Here is a 16,423-nt window from a genome sequence, read left to right as displayed (position 1 = left end):
CAGCATATGATGCTTGTCAAAACTTTCCCTATGCAACTTACAGCCAGCAAGCTTCATCACAACTACCTTTTCTAATTTCACCGGAGAAATATAAACCAAGGCCTTCATTTATAATTCAATGCAGCTTGTTCCATAAATTTATAATGTCTTTCAAAAGTTTTCGATAATTAGACTGCACTGTTTTCAACAGCAACATTGTATTTCCATAATACACAGAAAGTTTTGGTTTTTAATTACTTCTCGGGACCACTTTGGACCAAATATATGGTTTACAATAGGTGTCTCGGGCGTCTATCATCCAGCTATTAAAAACAGCCACTGAAGCCTACCCGAAGACCCAGAATCCCTCCCCAGATGAAAGACCTGCCCTGCTGACTCCTGGGCGAGAAGCCTTTGAGCTGGTTACCTCGCTCACCCAAGCGCTTTCAAGGGAGGTTTGCCGATCTACAGCGCTCAGACCCGGAAAGGGCAGCAAACACCCCGGGCTCCGGCTGGCGGGGGGCTGAGAGGATTTGGGCTTGCTGAGGCCTAGCGAGCACACGAGGCCTCCCACAGCCCCAGCTCCTTCTCCGCCAGCAGCCGAGACCTCACCGGACGGCCGGGCCGGGCCGGGCCGGCCGCGGGGCAGGCGGTCCCCGGGGCCGAGGGGGTGGGGGGGGGGGTGGGGGGGGGGGGGCACGGGAGGGACAGGCGTCCGGGACGCTCCGCCAGCCGGGAGGGAGGGAAGGAGGCGGCCCCGCACCGCGGCGCCCGGGGGAGAGGGATGGCGAAGAGCCAGCGCCTCTGCTTTGGGGAGGGACTCGCAAACTTCGGTACCTGTCGGAACTCCCCAAACGCCAGCGAGCCCCGTCGACCCCGGGAAGAGCTCTACATGCTCCCCCCCCGCCATCAACTCACGCAAGGGGCTTAAAAACAGGCTGTACCCGTCCCGATGGGAAGGAGGGCACGGCGTGCCCGGCTGCCAACAGGAGCTTCTCTTGCCCTCCCCCCGCCCCGAGAGGGGCACCCTCCCCCCGCCCCGTCCCGTCCCGTCCCTCCGCCACGGAGCTGCCCCGGCGGCGACGGGCCCGCCCCGGGCCTCGCCACCTCCCTGCCCGCGCACCCACCTGTCCCGGGGGTCGATCCAGCTGGTCTGCTTGGTGTTGTGGTCGATGTAGAAGACTTTGCCGTCGTAATCCCTCGCCTCCTCCCAGCCATCGGGTAAGGGGAGCTGCCCATTCCCCGCTTTCCTAGGCATGGTCGGGCGGCGGGGGTAGCTGCTCCATAGGGACAGAAAGAAAGACGGGAAGCGGGAAAAGCCCCCACCCGGGCCGCGGGGACGGGGAAGGGGCTGGGAGCGGGGGGAGGGGGGGGGGACGGGGACACACAGCGGGCCGCTCGCGGAAGCGCAGGGAAGCCCTCCTCCGCGGCCGGGTCTCAGTCCACCATGCCTGGGCTGCCGCCTTGCCCGCGCCGCGGCAGCCCGGGTCAGGGTTGCCGGCGGAGCCCAGCTGCCGTCTGGGCGCGGGGAGCCCGGCTGAGCCCCGGGCAGCCGCGGCCGCCGCTCATTAGCATGAGATTAGCATCCATCTCATCTGCATGCACATTCCTCCCGCCGCATTCCTCAGGGTTAACCCTGCCGGCGCTGCCCGCCGCCACCGGGCTGGGCTGGACAGGCCCCGGCCGCGGAGCCGGGACAGAAAACATCCAGCGAGGGAGCGCGCAGGGCAGGGGGCAGGAGGGGAGGGGGGGGAAAGGCGGCAAGGGGGCCCCCTCCTGCTTCCAAACGAGCTCTGCCCGCGGCGCGCAGGGGCTCGGCCGGTGCGGGGTAGGAGGCAACCACCTGAGGGAGGGGAGCGGCGGCCTCGCGGGCCAGGGCCGACAACCGCCTCTGCCCCCGCGCCGTCAGCTCCCGGGCGGTTAGGCACCCCGGCCACGTCCCCGCAGCCTTTTTGGGCCGCTGGGAGGACGAGGCAGCCCTCCACCCCCCTCCTGCCCCAGCCGCCAGCACCCCGCGGGGGAGAGCGGCGCGAAAGGGCTGCGGCGCGGTGAGGCGAGGGAAGCGGCGCCCCGGCCTGAGGGCTGCCGGGCCTGAGGGCTGCCGGCCCTGAGGCCGGCCGACCGACCGACAGACAGACCCAGCGGCCAGACAAAGCTACCTTTGTCTGCGAACTTGCTGCCGGCCCCGCATCAGGTGGCGCGGGGGATGTCCTGGCCCTGGGGGGCACGGGGAACGTGCCCCGGGAAAAGGCAGTTTTGCCACCGCCTCCGTGCCCTGAGCCGTGGCGGCGTCGAGAGAGTTTCCTTTTTCCTTTCCTTTTTCCTTTCCTTTTTCCTTTCCTTTTTCCTTTCCTTTTTCCTTTCCTTTTTCCTTTCCTTTTTCCTTTCCTTTTTCCTTTCCTTTTTCCTTTCCTTTTTCCTTTCCTTTTTCCTTTCCTTTTTCCTTTCCGGTCCCGCTAACCTTGCCTCACATCCTTGTGAACGCTCCCAAAACTCCAGCCAGGCTCAAGGAAAAAAGACCTTGACATTTAAAATACCCGAGTTCAAAATTTAAATGAAAAAGGGAACAAGGGAACCCTTCTTTAACCCTGGAAGTACCTAAACTTCGTGCCTTTTTTTTTTTTTTTTTTTCTTTTTAACAGAAGCACAAGTGGAGAATACATGCACACACCGTTTGTGCCCTGAACTCCCCTGGCCTAAAAAGCAGGCAGCTAAGTCGCATTAAGTTTAGAAACCAGGTATGAATTACTGTGCGTTTATCTCACATTTGCCACAGGAGAAGAGTACTCCAGGCTGGTTACCATGGTTCAGCTGATAGAAGGTAACTTAATAAGCTCTATTAATTTGCATGTGTATCTGATTCCCAAGATTTGGCACTAGAAGTAGAGCACCTATGGGGGAATATGACTCCCTAGTTTAGCAGCTAAGATTCCTTGGTAACCCAAGTTTTAGTCCCTGTTTGCTAGAATGTTTTATTCCTTTTCATGTAGAAGTACTGGTTTAAAGTAACAAAATTTTCCTGGGACCCAGAAATGTCCTTTTTTTTTTTTTTTTTTTTAAATCTAGCTATCTACTCCATTATAGCTATCTTTAGCATTCAGCTCTATGAATTATTCTTCTGAGACAATTTACACTTACTAAGTACTGGACTTGTTCAGTACATAACAAGTTTTTGGATTACACTGCAGAGGCCACATAGCTGACAGGCATTTCAGTAATTAATTTACGGGTATCTAAGTCCCATTGTTGGATCTGCTCCTAAATAGAAAAAAAACTACCAACAAGATATGATTTTAATGTAGCTAACTGCCAATTTGCTAGAGCCAAGATTTTTATTATTTTAGTCATTCTACTTACTTTATTCTGTAACGCTGTCTCTGCAAATAGCTTGTATGCCTCCCTAAAATACCTGTATGTTGAGCTCCAGGCTATCTCAAAGATTTTATTTTACGTCTGTTGCATTAAGTTAATGTGCAATGAAACTACATACATGAAGTAAGGCCCTGGTGGTTAACAGTGGAGAAAAACTGAGCCATTCTAACTCCTGGATATCTGTAGGAGTTCAGCCACTTAGGGTAAGCAATAGGATCATTGCCTATTAAAGTGACAGACTCATTTATTTTCATTGAGAATATTAAGTTTCAATGAGCTGATTGATTTTTTATAAAGTCTAGTTTTGTTTTCCATCAGTGTAAAAAGGCACTTTTACTATCCATTTACATTTGTGTCCTTTTAAATAGTCTACTCTAATTTTATAAACTTGTTTATAGATGACATCCTACATTGAGAAAGTACATGTGGCAGTTGTGGGACAGGATAAACTGGATTTCCTTTTCCCTTTTAAAGTTCGGTTTGAGTTATCAATAGGACATTTTGTTATGTATGTTGATAACAAGCTATAGAGGATATAATTTTCTTTCTGAAACTAGCTGCCAGTTACTTTGGCATTAACAAGGAGCTTTCATAATGATACAGCCTTTTTCATCCTGAAAAAGCAGGCCTGTTATACAGCAGCACTCCTGTACTCCTACCCCCTAAATAATCCACACAAAAGAAAGCATGGGATTAGAAAAGCTGTAATACCAAGACAAAACTGAAACCTCATTTATGTGAATACTTCTCCTGAAGTTAATTATGGCACCTGAGGTAATACCCAATTCCTATCCTATGTCACCACCAAGGCAGTCAGAACCACATCTTTGTTTATGGGTCAGATGAGATCCACATGGATGTGGATCTGATTTATAACCATCTTTACCAGGGTAAAACTTCTCATCAGAAAACATCAATATTTTCATTTGCACAAATAGATCAAAATTGCAGTTCTTAATTTTTGGAAATAAATACACTAAGATCATTGCGTAATTGTCTAACTTCTATATATATATGCTTGTGTATGCATGTACAAATGTGCTTACACTTAAATATAAACTGTTGCATGGTAAGTGTTAGGATCTCCCCTTCCTTCCTCCATTTTCCATTGTTTGAGTACTTCATTGTGTTTGTTTTTATATTTAGAGTTTACAGTCCACAATGCCTGTTTAGGACTACTTAGGAATGACAATATTTGAAGCCAGAGTGACAAAAAGTAGGTAATATTTGTGTAAATAAATGCCAGACCTTTAGTACTACCAGTGAGAACATTTAGCTTTTTGAAGGACTGCTATTGTTGTACAAAACAGAATCCAATTATCCTCTTGTTTTTTGCAGTTTTGCAATTTGGACTGGTAGAAAATAATTTCTTCCACTATGCTTTAATATTTTTTCACATGTCCAATATAGGAAGGCAGAACAGATGTTCATAATGATCCTTTTTAGCCTAAAATATGCTATAAATTTTAACTAAAAGTAGTTTTGCAAGTATACCTCCTACATCTCAACTGATAACCTGCCTAGCGTTTTGTGCTGACATTGTCAGCTGACAGCATACCACAGATTGTTTGGCTTAATTGCATAAGACAGCATAGTTCAGAAGATGTAAGCATGCTTTATTCAAAACACAGAAGGGTGCATACGAAGGAGTTGTCCAAAAGCACAGAACAATGTAGCTATGGCATGACTTAAGTATTTATCAGTAAGTATGATAAATAACAAGATATGCTGAATGAAAAGGACCTAATTGTTCCTCTCTTTTGCTTTGCATATGTACGTTTAACTATTCTGGAGAAGTTCACATTATAAGCAGTACATAGTTAAAGGACTGAGTTAAGGCGAATTGTAACTATTTTGTGTCCTTTGTGCTTACTGTTACCAGCTAGGAGAAAACATGTCTATGTGAAAATTTGAAACACAAGTGTGGAAGTGGCTGAATCGAGGAAGGGGTTCTACAAAGGCAAATGGTTGCGGCCTGTCACATAACAAGAAGCATACCCTACTCCAGTCTGTACTAGTGTAGTTAATCTCCTGATACTCCCTGCTCGCTTCTTTTTTCACAGTAAATCTGTTCTTGGGACTGACTGTGATCAAAAAAGTCCTTCCATAACAAAAGACTTCCTTAACTTGATGATCCGCTAGAGTGACGTCCCTGAAGAAATTTACAGCTGTTACAACTCTAACTTGTACTATCCACAAATGGCTCTGAATCAAGAGCTGCAGCTGTCTCCCTGAAAATCTGCATAGTTCAGTCTCCACTGCAGAATGAATTATGAAGTATGGTGACAGAATTAATTTCTAAAAACATCTGACAAAAATGTTTGAAAATATATATTGGTTATGTTGGGTTTTTTTAGACACTTAAACCACCAAATATGGACAAGTCTGACTTCCCTCACATATATGTACTGTAGAACTCTAAAAATAGTATTTTCAGCATTATAAATATTTGTTTATTTAACAAGTGAATTTTATCTGACAGCTATGTTTTCCAAAAAAATCCATACCAAAAGTAGGACTCCTTTATACAGTGAGATTTTTAATTGTAAGAACGGTTTAAAAAGGCCTGTAAAGAAAGACAGTGTACATGCATGAGGGAGGAAAGGAAGAAGAGTGCTACTTTTACTATTGTCAGCTTCTGATGCATGTATACATCTGAGAGTAAAAGATCTTTGAATAATATTGTTTCTGGTTGAATTTATGATGAAGCTCTGCAGAAGCAATGCAGCCAGATAATGTTTATGTTCATTCAGCTTTTCTTGTTACTCCAAAGCCTACTCTTTCCACTTACATTCATTTGGACAGCTTGCTGCTAAAATAGGATGTCCTACAAAGACTTCCTAGAATATCAGTGGAAAAGACCATACCAGGTTCTGCTTCAAACAAATATACACTAGCTTTTTTCAGAATTTTGGCCTTATTTTTGCCTTCAGGCATGCATAGTAGAAAGTAATGAGCAATTACACATTTCGAGTCCTTGCAGACATAATTCTAATCCTACAAATCTGAAAATAAGCGCACTGAACAATTTTAACTGATTGTTAGTCTGATTAAAAGTTTAGGGTAGGTAGAACGGAATTGGTGTGGTAAGAGCTTTGCCTCAAGCCTAACTATGGAAATGTGAAAAACGTTTTCATGGTAAAATCTCAAACTTGCCCCAAACCACTCATTAAATTAACGTAGTATTCAGTTCTGTTAACTCTGATTCATACTGCTGATGTTTCTGTGGACAAAGGAAAAAGAAGATGGGGAATTTTGTTTGTTCTAAAAACCCTAGGATTGATGAGGTCCAGGTTAGCCTCTGAGGCATATTCCCGCAGAATTTCTTGATGCAGCCTTGGTATGTTGGCTTGGTGTTACACCTCCCATAGAAACAGTCTTGCTGTGTTTTTTTAATGTATCTCTGATACTTGTACACGCAAATTTAACTTTCCTACATTTCATCATATCTATGGAATTGCAGTGTCTATATCACTGCTGTCTAATGGCTTTGGAGAACCACAAGAGCACGCCTGGTCAGCCAAGAAGGTTCCGAAGAGCCTGGTCTTCTCTTTTGGCTGCGTGTGAGACAGAAGTAGGCCAGCAATAGAGGGTTTCTGTTGATCAGCAGGGAGGGAAGAATGAGGGAGTTTCTCAATAACAACTGCCTTGGTGGAGAAGAGCAATTAATTTCTTCAAGTATTTAAGATACTCCATCAAGCATCATACAAGTGCACAGGTTTACAGAACTAATGCTTTTAACAGTCCCTCTCTACGAGTGCAAGGAATAAGTGCTCCCACCACAGCCAGAAGAAAGCATTTAATGTATGTCTGCTGTGTTGTATCTAAGCAGCAGCAACGGATGAAATACAAAAAGGAATGTTTTAGCAACGACATCGTGAGGTACGTTTCTTCTCTGTATCATCCATGTACTTTCAGAAACACAGTGCAGTAAATGAAGTAGACTGGACTAATCGAGTATTTAACACCTGAATTATGAAAAAAAATAATCCTCTGACTGATGGAGAGGCTTAGGGAACCTGTCTTCTAACAAATGAAAGAACTTATTGGAAACACAAAACCAGCAGGAACCTGCTAAATTATAATATGAAAAAAAAAATGCTTCTTTTCTCTTTACTGACGTTTCATCTCTTCTTTCCTCTCAAAAAAGTTACGTTTCTTTGCATGAATGCAAAGTACTTTGACATCTGTCCTGGGCAACATCAAAGGAACCTCAGTCCTGTCTTATTTCTAACAGAGGCTAAAAACCATGCTGCAAAAATAAAATCTGAATCTGTGCAAATGTATAGCAAAAATGGGACTGATGCATCAATACCAAGATTTAGCACTTCTAGACTGCTAGAGATGTTGCCGAATTGTATGAATCATCCCATGGCAATTTTCATTCTAGTCTGGTTGTCCAAAACCTAGAATCCCAATGTTAGCACTTTTTAGAGGACTGAAAAAATTTGAAGAACACAGCATGATATCATTATATCCACTTTGCAGTGGACATAAAAAGAAAAAAAAAAAAAAGGCGTTAAGTGACTTGATGGAGTAAAAAATACCCAAATGAAATAGGATAGGGATTAGAACATAGGATGCTTTCAGCTCCTGAGCTAATTTTGTTGAACTGCATTGTGTCATTTTTATTATTTCAATATGTGGTCTCAGAAATACTTGGGGTAAGCTTTCTTATCACAAGGAAAAGATTATAATCCATACAAAAATTCCTTTTATTCAGTATCTCATTCCCAGGTAAAATGTGTATAGAAGTTATCAATTCCTTATGGTCAAGCATATGTTATGAAATGCTTGTGTCCACATATAAGACACATGACAATATTTCAACAGCTCCCTCCTTTGAGCTTCTTGGTGGAGAAACATAACAAAAGCATAAATTCCAGTTAGCTGTACTTGTGTGTTCATAAATGAAATACACTAATAAGGTGTATTTTCCAACAGCATAAAAAGATTACACTGAACAAGAATTCAGAATAATTTGAAGCTAGGCAAATTCTGCAAAATTTAAGTATTAAAACATAATCCTCAGACTATGAAATGTCAGAGCTGCTGCTGATAATCAGCTGTTCTGTAAAGGTGTAAATGTAAAGCCAAAGGATACACAGCTGATGCTTACATCAAAGGAATCACATGATGGTTGAATTTGGAAGGGGCCTCTGGAAGTCATCTTATTCAAACCCCCCTGGTTAAGCAGGGCAACCTAGAGACAGTTGTCCAGGACCATGTCCAGGCAGTTTTTTAACATCTCCAAGGATGGAGATTCCACAACCTCTCAGGGCAACCTGCTCCAGTGCTTGGTTATCCTCACAGGAAAGAAAGTGTTTCCTGATGTTCAGAGGGAACCTTCTTGTTTAATTTTGCACCTGTTGCCTCTGGTTCTGTCACTGTACACCACTGAAAAGAGCCTGGCTCCACCTTCCTTGCAGCTTCCCTTCAGGTATTTATATGTATTGATGAGATACTCTTGAGCCTTCTTCAGGCTTGAACAGTCCCAGCTCTCTCAGCCTTTCCTCATACGTGAGGTGCTCCAGTCCCTTAATAGTCCTTGTGGCCCTTTGTTGGACTCTTCAGTATGTCATGTCCATGTCTCTTGTATGGGGAAGCCCAGAACTGGACGCAGCACGCCAGCTGTGGCCTCACCAGTGCTGAGTAGAGGGCAAGGATCACCTCCCTCGATCACCTTGGATCACCAAGGATCACCTTGGCAATATGACTAATCCAGGATGCTGCTGGCTGCCTTTGCTGCAAGGGCACTTTGCTGGCTCATGGTCAGCTTTTTGCCTGCCAGGACCCCCAGGTCTTTTTCTGCAAAGCTGCTTTCCAGCCAGTTAGCCTGGACAGTGTACTGGTTTGTGAGGTTATTCCTCCCCAGGTGCAGGACATTGCATTTCTCTGTGTTGAACTTCATGAGGTTCCCGTTTGCCCATTTCTCTGCATCTTTAAAGAGCACAGAAGTGTGCCACATAATACAAACCTACCAAAACAACGAAACTACTGCACTGCAAACTGGCTTCTTGAACTCCAGGCCAGAGGTGCCCCTGCAAGCAAGCAGCCAGGTGTTCAGAATAAGTGCTGCTTTGCCTTTAGTCTCACTAGGCAATCAGAACAAGAGAGAAACCTCCTCAGGACTGCGGTCTCTGCAGCCTTCAGTGGTATCATGGATGTCATCACTCACAAAAGGCCTTGGTTCTTCTATGGAAGCATTAATACATACTTGTACAACTCAACATGCCACCTTCAGCAATGGAAACAAAAGTGTTCTTTTCTACAAAGAAGAAAAATTGTGTTTTCAAACACTAGCTCAGAAACTCTCTGATTACTTAACCATTGATACATTTTTTTCAGAACATAACAAATGTGAAAGAAGTATGATACTCTTACGTGGCAGCCTGCTTCCCACTCCAGGAACTCAAGAAACAATTAGTTTGGGCTTTTTTTTTCAGATTGCAGAATTAGGCCTTTTAACCCGAGGAAATAAAGTGGCGTGTATCTTCAAAATGTAGCGAAACAAGGGCTGGTAGTTGTCGTGGTTTAACCCCAGCCAGCAACTAAGCACCACGCAGCCGCTCACTCGGCCCCCCCCCCCCGTAGTTGTACAGCTTCCATCTAGTTTTACCCCATATACTTAAAAGCAAGATTCACAGCAATTTTTGATGATGTGACTGATGGGGGTGGGGGCAGGAAAGGTCGTGTCACCTTTTTCCACGGCAGGCGCTGGTTCCTGCTCTTTTTCTTGCCTTCCCCTTCCCACCGCCTTTCTTCTTAACACCTGCTCCCTCTGACGCTCCCTTTGCTCCGCAGCTGTCAGCTCTGATCTGCAGGGCCGGGGCTGCAGCGGAGCTAACGCTGGCAGACCTGGCTTACTCCATGGAGCTGGTGTGTTTCCCAGCTGCGCTCCCCAAGGTGTGCTGTCGTACCTGTATCAACCATGGTGGTCCCTTCTCCGGAGCATCCCACATCCCCACTCTGTGGAAACGTCTTGTTAGTGGCTGTAGTCACCTCCATACCTGTGTTGCTGTGGACAGCCGGCAAAGGACCGCGGTGCCGACAGTGACATCTGCTGTTGGAGTCAGTGGCTGGGGCTGCAACTCAAACCATCCGATTCTTGTGAGACAGAAAAATAGGCTCAAAGCCAAAACAGGAGTGCTTGCCCCTGGATTCTGCTCGGGAAGGGCTCTGAGTGGAGGTGAATACGCTGCACGTCCTTCAGTAGCCTCAAAACAGCACCAATAGTCACAACAGCAGCTCCATCCAGTGAGCGCTGGAAGAAGAAGCAGCAGGAACTGGAGGTTGAGAGCTGTTGTCACCCCTGGAATCGGTGTGCCTTCTATGCTGTTTGCAGGGAGAGAGCTGTTCTCAAGTTACATGTAACATCACTAATCACAGGCGCCGAGATGCTGTTAAGAGAAAGCAAAGATCTGACCAATTAAATCCATATATTTAAAGTTTTAGGTGGTTTTCATAGATTATGAGCAAGGTAACACAAGCTTTTGTTTTGTTTTGGTAAGAGGAGGCAAAGAAATACACTGGGGCAGGGGAGAGGAAGGTAAGGAATTGTTTATGAAAAAAGAGGTTTTCTTGAATCAAGGATTTACTTAATGGAAATCATGTTTCAGAAAAAAAAAAATCTCAAAAAGAACATAAAAAAATTCTCAAAAGCACATATATGCACATTTTGTGTCCGTAACACCACATGAAAGATTAATGCTTTTCTGCATGTATCTTTCAAGAGATCTTTTTTTGATTATCAACATAAATGAAGAAAAGCTAAAAATAGAGAAAACTTGTCTGTTGTAGTGAACTGTAGTGCTACTCCTGCCCTTTATCCTGTAAGGTAAGAAAGAAAAACTAGCGTACACTGCCTTTAATTGCAGCGGAAGCCTTTCACCAGTCATTTTGTTTAATCTCCCTTCTCAGTATTCCACATCTGTGGAATACACTTCTCCAGCAATCTCATTTTAATAACATATTCTAATCCATTAAACTCACTCTGGTGAGCTTGCATCGAACCATGACATTTCCAAATCAAAGTAAAATCAAAGGCCTTAAACCAGACTGCAGAGCTAAAATTCTTTTTCATATCCCTCCACTTTATTTACAGAGGATTCATATGTTCAAATATACCAAATCATCATGACAGGATAATTATGATGTCTTGTCATGTCATATTTTTTGAAACAATGTCAAATACTGAACTGAAGGACCGGCAGAAAACTAAGAAATAGCAAAAAAACCCAAAGCCAAACAACAATGGATAAAAGACAACCCATAATGAGCATGTCAAAACTTTGTTTTCTCTGCTGCTTTACCTGACAGTTGATACTTTTGCAGCACCAAGTGAAGTCCTGTTAGTCTGTATTGGGTTTGCATGGCAAGGTTTTCGTAGCAGGGGGGGCTACAGCCTCTGTGAGAAGCTGCTCAAAGCTTCCCCCATGTCCGACAGAGCCAATGCCAGCCAGCTCCAAGATGGACCTCCCGCTGGCCAAGGCCATGTCCATCAGTGATGGTGGTAGTGCCTCTGGGATAACATATTTAAGAAGGGGCGGGGGGAACCTGCACAGGCGCAACTGCAGCTGGAGAGAGGAGTGAGAACATGTGAACCAACCCTGCAGACGCCAAGGTCAGTGAAGAAGGAGGGGGAGGAGATGCTCCAGGGGGAGGAGATGCTCCAGGCGCCGGAGCGGAGATTCCCCTGCAGCCCATGGGGAAGACCCTGGTGAGGCAGGCTGTCCTCCTGCAGTCCAGGGAGGTCCACGGTGGAGCAGATCTCCACTTGCAGCCTGTGGAGGACCCCACGCCGGATCAGGTGGATGCCCGAAGGAGGCTGTGACCCTGTGGGAAGCCCATGCTGGAGCAGGCTCCTGGCAGGACCTGTGGATCTGTGGAGAGAGGAGCCCACACTGGAGCAGGTTTTCTGGCAGGACTTGTGACCCTGCAGGGGACCCACGCTGGAGCAGTCTGTTCCTGAAGGACTGCACACCGTGGAAGGGACCCACGCTGGAGCAGTTCATGAAGAACTGCAGGCCGTGGGAAGGACCCACGTTGGAGAAGTTTGTGGAGGACTGTCTCCTGTGGGAGGGACCCCACACTGGAGCAGGGGAAGAGTGTGAGGAGTCCTGCCCCTGAGGAGGAAGCAGCAGCAGAGACAATGTGTGATGAACTGATCATAACCCCCATTCCCCCTCTCCCTGCACCACTGGTGGGGAGGAGGTAGAGAATTCAGGAGTAAAGTTGTGCCCAGGAAGAAGGGAGGGGTGGGGGGAAGGTGTTTTAAGATTTGGTTTTATTTCTCATTATCATACTCTGATTTGATTGGTAATAAATTAATTTTTTCCCCAAGTTGAATCTGGTTTTGCCCGTGATGGTAATTGCTGAGTGATCTCTCCCTGTCCTTATCTTGACCCACAAGCCTTTTGTTGTACTTTCTCTCCCCTGTCCAGTTGAGGAGGGGGAGTGATAGAGAAGCTGCGTGGTGCTTAGTTGCTGGCTGGGGTTAAACCATGACATAGTCCAATGATTTAAATCTTTAACATGATCCCCTATTCCAAATGCCATCTAGCTGGGTACAGGGCAAACAGTGTCAACTCCAGGGTATGACAGGGCTTCTTAACCTCTGCGAAACCTTGCTTTTCCTGACCAGCACTGGGATATAATCTACATGGATTGTTACACATGATTTCCGAGATGTGAGATTGTCTCAATGCGTTGCTAGGCTTACGCGTATCTTTAATCTGTGTCCCTGTATAAGCAAATTGTTCTGAGACAAGTCACAGGAGCAGACTTTCTTGAAAGCAAACATGTAGCAGGTAAGAAGAAAACTACATTGCTAAAGTGAGCCGGGATAATGGAATACCAAACCAAATAGAAAAAATAATTTTTAGGGTTGCCTTCAAATGATTGCAGGAAACCCAAAGAACTGAATGTTAGTAACTGTTGAATTTTTGGTTGAAGCAAGTCAAGCAGGCAATTTTTGGATCCTCTTCAAATATTGGATTTTAATTTTGGTGCTCTATACATAGCAGAATGAAGTATTGCTATGGAAAAGAGGTAAACATTTCCATGTCAGAATTCTTCATTCTTGTATTTTATCAGATGTGTTTAAATTTTATCTTGCATAAGTGGAAACTGCTATTTCTACTTTGCAAATGTATATAATATGATCAAATCACTTCTTAATCTCCTCTTTGGTAAGTTTTCACTATAAAGCTCACTTCCCTGTCCCTTAATCATTTTCATTTCTCTTCTCTGACTCCATGGCAATTAAAGGAGATCTTTCTTCAGTTTGAAATATCAGAAATAGAACTAACTCCCTAGCAATAGTCACACTAATGCCAAATATAGGGATATGTGACATCTATCCACTTCAGTAATTTCCACAGTTTTTTGGTCATAGATTAGATTAACTCCTTCTGCCACAGCACCTCACTGGGTCTTGTGTCTAAGGATTGCTACTGTAACCTAAGCTCTCCTGTGACAGGGATTCCCAGGACTAAGGCCACCATCTCCTAAAGATAACCTGTATACTTGTTTCCCAGATACATGATTTTGTTTTTCCTGTTGAAACCCATCTTGTTTACTTTTGGCCATCATACTCCAAAGCTCTAATGCCTATCCCAGTGCCATCACACCTGTTTTTTCACAATTTACTGTCAGAGCGGGAAGTATTTTATCAGCATCATTTTTTAATACTTAATGTGCCTTTTTGCCAGCTACAAGACAGAAGTATTTCTTGAGCATGTCTGCTTTTTTTCTGCATTATTTCTAATTCTGTTGTTACCATCTGTGAATCGACCAATACCACTGGTGATAGCGGAATGTGAAAAGCTGAACTACACAAAGTCAAAATACAGGACTGAAGGTAGACCTGTCTTTTTGAGCTCCGGTGCCATCAAAATTATTCTATGGGAGTTGACATACTGTCGCATCCCAATTTCTCAGGATGATGACTCAGGTTTGCTGATTCCCAGGTCAGGGTTAAGGTGAAACGACACCACGGATCCTTTAACTCACAAAACTCAATTTTTATTTGCTCACAACAAAAATTGGCGTGAAACTACGTCAGTAAACAGTGTAACATGTGCTAACTGTACATGACCAAACATACACTACAGGCCTTGCTTCTCTGGGAATCAGTTCAGGGAGGACAGTAAGGAGATCCCTCCGGTTGAGTCACGAGGTTCAGAGCGGACCCCCTTGCCTTCTAGACTTCTTCTCAGAGAGGAGCCCAGGGGCAGCTGGATCCACTCCTAGTCCCAGACTTGGTCAATGGTTTATGTCTAAAGGGATGAGGTGTAGGGATTAGGGTTAAAAAAAAAGAGAGAGAGAGAAAAAAGATTTCACCGGTCCTGGATCCAGCATTGGTCCAGTCAACCGAGGGGTCTGGTTCCGGGGGGGGGCTTGCGCCCATCGGGCTTCAGCTTGTGTCCTTTTATCATCCTTGCCTCACCTTCGGGCAGGCACTCAAACTCATTAGGCTAATTAGGTAGCCTTTGGGCCGTGGGCTTGGGGGTTGTTCTGGGAGTAGCTTCCCCTTCCCTGCAGCCATCTTCTTTGGCCATACCCGGTGAGCTGCCCTGCTCAGCACAGCAGAACAGCATTACCAGAACAGGGAGCTGTGCACCCTCCCCCATGCACGGCCTCCCCCGCTGGTCTGGTCGGCTTGTTCCCACCTGGGGTTCCTTGCTAGGCAGAGTTACTTGTTGTGCAGAACTTGCCCCACCACAGTGTTTGAGACATTAACTCCTTCAGTCTCTCACACATACATTTTAAGTTTTTCCAAACAAGGATTTGTGCATAACTTTAATTTACCAGGCTCCATTTTGATTTAATTAATGTAGCATTAAAGATGGAAAAGGGATTATTTTTATTTTGTCACAATTTTTAGTCTAATCTTAATACAATCCATTAATCTTAAAATCCATAAACTTTCTGCAGAAAGGCCACACAACTTCCTATAATTTTTAAAAATAAGGGCTAATAGTTACAACAACAAAAATACCATTCAAGACCTTACTTCGGCACTGCTGCTCTTGCTTTGTGTCATTGGTACCTTATTTCACAATGTGTAATTTTAGGCTAACTACAAAATAATTTTACTATCTGTTTACTAGTTAGTCTGGAATTGTTTCATAAAGTTATGATAATTGTGTTTTTATAAGGTAAATTTGCAAGCCAAGAAAACACGCTCAAAAAAACCCTGGCCATTGAGTAATCTTGAGTTTCTCCTGCTAAGGACCCCTTTGACATCTTAACAAGTCTCCTGAACACATTTCATTTCCCATCTATTCCTAGACAGCCCTTCCTGTCCTCAGCCCTGAACCCTGTCCCCTTTCCAAAAAATCTCAGTCATCTTTCCTTCAGGGACAGCTTGACAAATCGATGCGGTGATAAAGGTTTATCACTCCTGCTGCTGCTCTGACTCTCCCCATCTGCCTGGAAGAGCTATAGTAAGAGCACAGAAATGGACATAACCCCTTGCTGTAGCCTATCATCTTCTGGACATTTTCCTGCCATACGAAATTGTGATTTATGGCTCAAATTAATGAACACATACTACCGCCTCCCCCCCGGGGGTGTTTGAGAGGGACCTTTTGGAGCCACCGGTCTGTGACATCGGAAAGCAGCAGACCCCTTTGGTTTCTGTAGGAGCAACACCTGGACCTCTCCTTCCTGCTGGGAGCACTAAGGACAGCACAAGGTATTTTGTCTCCTGGACCGTGGAAACGGGTAGCTTCTGCCTCCGCAGCCGGGCTGCATTGCTTCGCTGAGCAGGCCTGGCTGACTGCATCCTCATCCTCCTGCCATCAGCACAGTTTTAAGTAGGGAGAATGCTGGCATGCCTCTCCCCTCTCAGCAAAGCGGATTAATAGGACTTTTCTTATTGCTTAAGGTTTCATGTTTTCTACAGCCACAGGCAGACATTACAACAGGTATTACGCATATCGAGGTCTACTTTCAAACTTCATTTCAAACCACTAGCCTTGGCACTTGAGAAATACTGATTACCATCTGATAATTTTGAAATTAGAATGATATGACTCTGGAAGGCTCTAAAAGCAAGTTTACGTCT

The 16,423-nt window shown here is 45.1% G+C and overlaps 2 protein-coding genes across 5 annotated transcripts in view; one reads left to right on the top strand and one right to left on the bottom strand.

Moving 5' to 3' along the window:
* Positions 1 to 1,338, bottom strand: part of WWC2 (WW and C2 domain containing 2) — a 108,302-nt gene extending 106,964 nt beyond the window's left edge. Inside the window, exon 1 of the mRNA XM_049833179.1 lies at positions 1,107 to 1,338. Coding sequence (XP_049689136.1) covers positions 1,107 to 1,237 — 131 coding nt within the window. The 5' untranslated portion in view covers positions 1,238 to 1,338. The remainder of the gene's footprint in view (positions 1 to 1,106) is intronic.
* The window catches only part of DCTD (dCMP deaminase), a 64,281-nt gene continuing 48,953 nt past the window's right edge, over positions 1,096 to 16,423 (top strand). Inside the window, exons 1-2 of one of the 4 annotated variants that reach the window (XM_049833225.1) lie at positions 1,096 to 1,200; positions 2,622 to 2,717. The gene's annotated coding sequence lies outside the window, so the exon portion shown is untranslated. Of the gene's footprint in view, positions 1,201 to 1,690; positions 1,808 to 2,621; positions 2,801 to 16,423 lie in introns of those variants that run through there. The other 3 variants (XM_049833201.1, XM_049833219.1, XM_049833211.1) reach the window with 3 other exon arrangements.

Source organism: Accipiter gentilis, chromosome 3 (genome assembly GCF_929443795.1).
Source record: "Accipiter gentilis chromosome 3, bAccGen1.1, whole genome shotgun sequence".
NCBI classification, from domain to species: Eukaryota; Metazoa; Chordata; class Aves; order Accipitriformes; family Accipitridae; genus Astur; species Astur gentilis.
The sequence above is the reverse complement of the archived record's forward strand: the minus strand, read 5'-3'. Positions and strand labels throughout refer to the sequence as shown.